The sequence below is a fragment of the Toxorhynchites rutilus genome, chromosome 3 (genome assembly GCF_029784135.1).
Source record: "Toxorhynchites rutilus septentrionalis strain SRP chromosome 3, ASM2978413v1, whole genome shotgun sequence".
NCBI classification, from domain to species: domain Eukaryota; kingdom Metazoa; phylum Arthropoda; class Insecta; order Diptera; family Culicidae; genus Toxorhynchites; species Toxorhynchites rutilus.
The window spans coordinates 14,602,620-14,610,360 of NC_073746.1; the positions used below are offsets into that span (position 1 = coordinate 14,602,620).

The 7,741-nt window shown below is 38.2% G+C and overlaps 1 protein-coding gene across 5 annotated transcripts; it reads left to right on the forward strand.

Moving 5' to 3' along the window:
* Positions 1-3,055: 3,055 nt before the first annotated feature.
* LOC129777091 (kelch domain-containing protein 3-like) lies at positions 3,056-5,118 on the forward strand. Of its 5 annotated transcripts, XM_055783157.1 has the most exons (7): positions 3,056-3,267; positions 3,386-3,423; positions 3,477-3,914; positions 3,975-4,274; positions 4,336-4,531; positions 4,597-4,737; positions 4,797-5,118. In XM_055783157.1, the coding sequence occupies exons 3-7, from the start codon at positions 3,482-3,484 to the stop codon at positions 4,858-4,860; spliced, it is 1,134 nt and encodes a 377-aa protein (XP_055639132.1). In that variant the 5' UTR covers positions 3,056-3,267; positions 3,386-3,423; positions 3,477-3,481; the 3' UTR covers positions 4,861-5,118. The 5 variants fall into 5 exon arrangements, with proteins under 5 accessions (XP_055639132.1, XP_055639133.1, XP_055639131.1 ...); XM_055783158.1 differs by lacking the exon at positions 3,386-3,423 and having other exon boundaries at positions 3,459-3,914; positions 4,797-5,117; XM_055783156.1 differs by lacking the exon at positions 3,386-3,423 and having other exon boundaries at positions 3,057-3,267; positions 4,797-5,117.
* The last annotated feature ends 2,623 nt before the right edge of the window (positions 5,119-7,741 follow it).

Genomic DNA, 7,741 nt, shown 5'->3' on the forward strand with positions numbered 1-7,741 from the left:
CCAAATGATATGAGGGCGTAAATGTCGTCAATAGTGCCTTGTTCAAATGTAAGAAACTTCACACACGGAAAAAATCTGTACCAATCTGTACTTTTTGACGAAAATCTGTACTTTGTACCGTACATAATCTGTACCAAAAATAACGAAAAAATCTGTACTTCACAATTGCCATTTGTTTAGAACTCAGTTGGCAAAAATCCCAAAAAACCCGTCCATCCATACGTCATACGAAAATTCTGGAAAACAATGTTTCGACTAGAACTGATGATTTCGCCTCATTTACACCATCCCTTTCACTTAAGTGAATGGGATGTATTAAATATAACTTGTGACCGTTTTGTATTCACCGAACTTACACAACTGCTTCTCCTAGATCTACGACTAGGATTGGGCGATCTTCATAGAAAGATCGATCTTGATGAATCGATTCTCAAAAGAGCGTAGGGATTCGATTTCAGTACTTGATTCCATGCGAAACTTTTTTCTTCATTAAAAAAATATAGTTTGAAAATAGTTGCTTCCTAGCGTTTTGCTAAGGATAGTGTTATCAAAATAATGAAATTTTCACGCTGTAAGGCGGCTGTTTTGATGCAAACACATTGTAAACGCATACGTTATAATCATCTTGATGTTGTGATTCGTCAAATTTAAACGATTTCATCGAACAAAGCTGGTATTTTCATAACTGGTACGATTTTATATCTATGTACCAATTTTCGTCATACCGAAACGTGCAATGTTATCCAATTATCAGAATACGAAAATCTCACGTTTCCTCGCTGTGCGATTGCATATTATAGGGCCTTGGAATGTTCAGTAGTGGAGTAGGATAGCACTATTAGTGGCAAACCGAAACGTATGAGTTTGGTATACATTTTCAGGAATAGATATTTTGTTTTTAATGAATAAATTGCTTTTCCGTTTCAATTGACAGTAAGATTCAGAGTAATTGTTTCATTAAAAAAAATCCAAAAATGTATTAAGGTACACCGGGGCAAGTTGAAACGCTTTTTTCAAAGTTCAACTTGAAAGTTATTTTAAAAAATCACTAAGGCCATCTACAAACTAGGCAACCTAAGTTGGAAAGCAATTTAACGAATATGTCAAAAAAGTTGAGAGCATGTGTAATCAAATGGGAGCATATACACCAGGCAACTGGCAACTTAGGTTGGACCAACTTTTCTGATTCGGTAACTTTTTCGTTCAATTGACTTTTTTATTTCTGTGTTCGTTAAGTATCAGCATTTGTCAGTTGTAATAACAAACAATGTTTTCAAGATTGGCCTAGTTTACAGAAGTACGAATGGAATGTAAGGATTTTACTAATTTAATACACATTTTCATATATTGTTTTTACTGTTTTCAGGTGAAGATATTCCGAAGCAAGGCGCAGTTGTAGTGGCAGTCGTTCTTCATACATTCGTGTGTATGTATGGATTCGGGGGAGTCTGAACTTTATAAACAATGGACATTTCGATTTGTGAATTACGAGAGAGCACTCCGGTAAAACATTATTTCATCAAATGAAACGCAATTTTCTTGCGTCCAAGTCCCGTATGACACGATTCAAAATGAATTAGAATGATGCATCTTCTAGTAACACCGGATATACGAATGAAATAGAGGGAGAGAGAACGGAATAACCGATGAGCACAGTCCCAGTGATGCTTCAATGGATGCTGCTTTAACCACTGCCGAGATTATGTCGAAGGAGATGCATGATGAGAGCAGTGCGTCACTATTGCGAGAATTCAACAAACATTTAAACTCGCTAACGATAGAATGTTCAACATAAATGTTTATTATTACATAAGAATTACAATTACATTAGAATTATTTTTTCAGTTGTTTCAGTTTGATGTGGAATCTTAATCAAGTGGCCTGCCCAAGGGCGATACGTCATATTTCCTTGTCTTTTTTATGTTATAAAATTCGTTGTAATGACGGTTATCTGTTTCACGCAGTTGATTTTAATATTGGACTGAATCGGCAGCATTTTTCTGCACAGATCATGTTGTATTATAAAGCTGCTCGATTTGATACCAATGAAGAGTGTTGGAAAGCCACGCATATATTGAATTCAATGTCATTTCAAAAATAAAGTGCTTTATATTTTATTTCATTTCGTTCGAATTAAGAAAAAAATAGATTGCGACATTTTTTAAAAACTGTAGTTTAATAGTTCGCTCTCCATATGATCCGTGGTAATTGAAGAAATGACATTTCAGCCAGCGTGATGACGTGTGATGTATGATAACGGATGAAAACTTAACAATTTCATTGCGTTTGAGTTGCTTCAATGTGCAGAGCTGAGTTGGAGATGCGATTGATATCGCCAACACAGATCGGGTTGCGGTGCCCAATGTGTAGAAGGCCTAAGTCGCCAAATTGAAATCTTTTTGCAACATATTCAAGGTATAACAGACGACTTTCGATAAAAAATAGGGATTCATACTGGATGTTTCGAAAAATATCAATTTTGGAAATGTTTCGTTTTTAAACAAAGGCGCGGATTGCGTTAAAACATTCCAATATTCTGGTAATGACGGTCTTAGGGTGGGTTGAAAGATAATGTTTACTAATGTTTATCACGTCAATCCATCATTCTTAGTAAAAGCTATGATTTCCGTTTTAACTTACCTCGAATTTCAATTTGCCCCGGAGTAACTTATTTGACTGTTATTGATACGTTTTCCATGTAAATGATTTACTACCATAATTGATACACTTATGGTGAAGCTCCAGGAACACTATCACTATAATTGGTACATGGAGAGGACATTTTAAAACAAGTTTTTTATACAATCTGCAAAACAGTGTTCAAACCGCTAGAAAAATTCAACTAAAACATAGTATTTATTCGAAAATTTCTGTAAGTTGGTGACATATTTTTTCCATAATTGGTACACATACCCGCACCGCGGATTATCCGCTCGCGAATAATTGGGGTTCTACTGTATATTTAAAAAAAAATATTTGATGATACTTCATCTCTACATCTGGCATCCCTGGTCTTAAAATATCATTTTCAATACCACCCACCAAAACAATAGTTTCATTTCACAGTACCCCGTATGTTTTTGTTCGCAGTCTTTCTTTCTCTGTGATGAATATTAGGCCATTACGTATACGTCAAATAAACAAAATATTCAGACTGTAAGTTTCACGAAAAACACAATTTTGTAAAGGAAAGGAAAGAAAATGGATACAATGGTGATACTTTGTTCAATTTGTTTTCATTCAAGATTCTAAAACGCTTTACGTTAGGTATGTAATTGAGATTGTTATTTCTGCGAGTATACCTGCCAGAAGATAAAAATTTGTTTACACAGAAAATCTACGTCTTGTAATTTCACACGATATTATTTTTTCCCTTCTGTTGCAGGTTAGTTCCAGAAAACAATCGAATAATTGATATTATCAGTGAGTTGTAGGATTTTGTCGAGACTGTATTGCAGTTGATTGAACTTTTGTAGTAACTATGCGCTGGATAGTCAACCTTGAGGGTGGCCCACGACGAGTAAATCACGCATCCGTGGCTGTGGGAGAATACATTTATTCCTTCGGTGGTTACTGCAATGGGGAGGATTATCGGTCGACCAGTGCTATCGATGTACACATACTTAACACGAGCACATTGCGATGGCAATTAACTCCGGCCATGAGAGACGAGAATGGGCTTCCATCAAGGTTCCCCGATGTCCCATTCCAACGGTACGGTCACACAGCAGCAGCGCACAAGAATAAAGTTTACGTCTGGGGAGGAAGAAACGATGAAGTCGTTTGTAACATTTTGTATTGTTATGACACGAAAACGATGAGGTGGAGTAAACCTAAGGTGACAGGTCGAATTCCTGGGGCGAGAGATGGTCACTCCGCGTGTGTGTATCGTGATCGGATGTACATTTTTGGCGGTAAGTACGAAAAAAGACGTCGCACACCAATAGTGTTTTTAACCATTGATTTTGCTTAAGGTTTCGAAGAAGATATGGATAAGTTTTCTTGTGATGTGCACTATCTTGACCTAAACACTATGCATTGGACTTACGTTCACACGCAGGGCGAACCACCGACATATCGGGACTTCCATTCGGCATCTATTGTTGACGATAAGATGTTTGTGTTTGGCGGTCGAGGAGACGCATATGGACCGTATCATTCACATGAGGAGATCTACTGCTCGAAAATTGTATTTCTAGATCTTCGAACGGATCGTTGGGTAATGCCGAGAACGACAGGAGAAGAGCCGTTGGGCAGGAGAAGCCATTCGTCATGTAAATTTGCCTTGATGCTGTGCATGAATCTCCTCTTGACCTAACTTTGTTCTATTAATAGTTGTATACAACAACAGAATTTATGTTTTCGGTGGTTACAACGGTATACTGGATATGCACTTCAATGATTTGTACTGTTTCGATCCTGAGCGATACGTGTGGCAGCGATTGCGTCCGAAAGGACAGCCCCCGAGAGCTCGGCGACGACAGTCGTGTCTCGTTATTGGTCATCGAATGTATTTATTCGGGGGAACTTGGTAGTATCCTTTTGGTTTATTCCATAGCATATAAATCACTGACAGTTTCCGTTCCTATTCTGCAGCCCATCACACACGCAAAATTCTGTGTCGTACGACTACAGTGATACCCATGTGCTGGATTTCAATCCAACGTTGCGAACCCTCGCCATTCTTAGCGTGTTAAAATACAGACTGGATACTAGTTGTTTGCCAAGAATGATAAGGTAAGCACTGGAATATGCACCTGGATTGATAAGAATTTCATAATGTTGATATCTTCCAGTGCGGAAATTTGCAACATGACTCAGCCGAATAGAATCAGCCGTTCGCTCGCAACGATTGGTTAGGGGGAGAAAAATGATCCGCTTCGCTAAATGATGGATTCATTTTAGTTAAATTTCGATAGTGCTGAGAGTGTTAACTAATGGTTATTCTTTGCAAGCGATGCAATACCTCGAAGTGGATTAAAATATGAGCTTGATTTGAATGTTGATTATTCGTGTTGCGATTAGCTTCCTGGACAATATGGTGAATGCAATTTGGCACTTGTTTGCGTTGAGATATACCTCTTTTTTGTTTAGATTTTGCATATGTTTTGTGTATTAATCGAAAAATAAATTCAAATCGAAGATGAAAAAATATCGTTTTGTTGTATTTACAATTTTGTAACAATGCGGAGAGTGTGGTTCAAAATGCTATTGAAGACTACCAAAGCGATGGAAAATCAAAATCAACGCTAATAATTCTCAAGCAATATTCTTCACGCGGGAACGGAGTCCACGAAACCTACCTCGAAGTCATATCACCGCATGAGTGAAACAAGTCCCATGGTCGGATAACGTGAAGTATCTAGGTTTAACCTTAGATCGCAAGTTGAATTTCGTCACCCATATAAAGAACACCCTGAGCAAATGCGACAGCCTCACAAGAATCATTGCATTTTGTACATAGCCAAACAACATGGTCGGTATAATGACATCCTGAACCACAATTACATAAATTGTTAGTAGCAAGACTTACACGATAAAACGTGAATTGAGCAATAATTGATTGGACAACAACCTGAACTTCAATCTAATAAAATCTCTATCAACGTTTAACCTTTTGGGCCAGGCTCTCGTCAAATCTGTGGGACGAATAGAGTGAAACCATCCAATATCGTCTTCATGGTCATTCCTAGATCATACCTTCATTGATTCTGCCAACTGATAAATGCCTTTTATCGGCAAATCAAGAATAATTCTAGAGCAACATGTCAAAAGGGTCTATCTTCATTGATCGACTTTCTCTTTCGATAACTACGGCCTTTCAGACAGATTTTGCTCCAGTTTTTGGCATGTAGTTTGATAAACGAGGTTCCCTTTGACACTCCTTACCGTCGAACGCATCAGGAAATGCTTTTACCGCTGAGTTATTGATGAAAGAGGAAGTAGATGAAGATAATCGATCAAAGAAGATAGGCCCTTTTGATATGTTGCTCTAGAATTCATAATACGCATCTAATCACATTGTGAGCTAACGCCGAATTGTAGGCAAAAATATTGCTCGTTGCGTTGTGAGGGAATACGAGTGGCAAGCAAAATCGAAATAACAAACCCATTTCAATCGTCAAATTGTTATTTTTTTTTACTATATCCACTGTTCATGCCATAGGCAAACAAATGCTTGATAAACTTCCTGTCTAATAGTGTACAACACAACATACGTTACAATAACGATTTTGAGTAATATGCGTTTGAAAACTCTTAATGAATCGTTACATTTTTCGTAGAGTTACCCAATATATTGAAATGAAAGACATAGTCCTATGCAAAAATGTAGCTCCCGCAGGCCCATTGTAACATGACAAAAGGCAAGTATCTCTAGTTCCGGTTGTCCTAAATGAATAGGTATTTTTTATTTCTATTTTTTAGAATTAGACTAAAATAAATTTGCAACGCCATAAAATGGAATTTGAGGCCACTGGCCCGAATACGTTGTAATAATGTGTAACAAAAAACAATTCGTCATCTCTTAGTAGAAAAAAAAACAATTATTATAATTCGATCGACAACAACTAATCTGATGACGTTCACTAACTTTTTATCAACGGAAATCGAGCTCAGACACCAGGTAGATGCAATTTACTTCGATTTTTCGAAAGCGTTCGACAAGGTTCCCCACGAACTTGCAGTAGCGAAACTTAGTCACCTAGGTTTTCCGTATTGGATGTGTGAGTGGTTGCGTTCCTACATATCTGGACGGTGGGCGTATGCAAACATCAATGGCTCTCACTCTCGATATTTTCCCATCACATCAGGGGTACCACAGGGAAGTGTTCTTGGGCCGCTTATCTTCGTTTTGTTCATAAACGACCTGAGCTTTCGACTGAATGCTGGAAAACTGCTCTATGCCGACGATCTGAAAATTTATAGATCAATAACATCCCATCTGGACTGTTGCGCGCTTCAGGCTGACGTAGAGGAGCTACGGCGGTGGTGTGAGGATAACGGAATGGAATTGAATATCAAAAAATGCAAAACAGTGTCGTTCACCCGCCGGCAGTCTCGAATTGAATTTCTTATTCAGTCGGGCCTGAAACACTAGAGTGTGTTGATTCCATTCGCGACCTTGGAGTCGTCCTAGATAACAAACTAAGGTTCAATGAGCATATCTGCGTCACTACCGCTAAAGCGTTTGCTGCCCTTGGATTTGTTCGTCGGTGCACCAATAACTTCAGAGATGTCTACGCAATCAAATCGCTATACTGCTCATTAGTACGTAGCATTTTGGAGTATCTGCGTGTCTGCGTGTGGTCTCCGTTTCACATCACCCAAATCACACGAATGGAGAGAGTACAGCGTAGTTTCATTAGATATGCTCTCCGACAACTGCCTTGGATAGATCCAGACCATCTCCCCGACTACTTGAGCCGCTGCAGACTGATCGCGTTGGAATCGTTAGCTTCTAGACGTGCCAACATTCAAAAAATATTTGTGTTTGATCTGTTAAATGGAAACTTTGATTGTCCATCCTTATTATATAATGTATCATTCTATGTACCATTTCGACAACTACGTGAGCGAGATCTATTGTTTATCAATCGCCATAGGACTTCTTACGGATTCCATAACCCCTTAGAGAATTGTTTCCGTGAATTCAATAGTGCTTGTGCTGTGTTGGATTTTAACGTGTCCAAAACTGTCTTTAAAAATAGGATTAAGAATTTAATATAAGGATTCAGTCTGA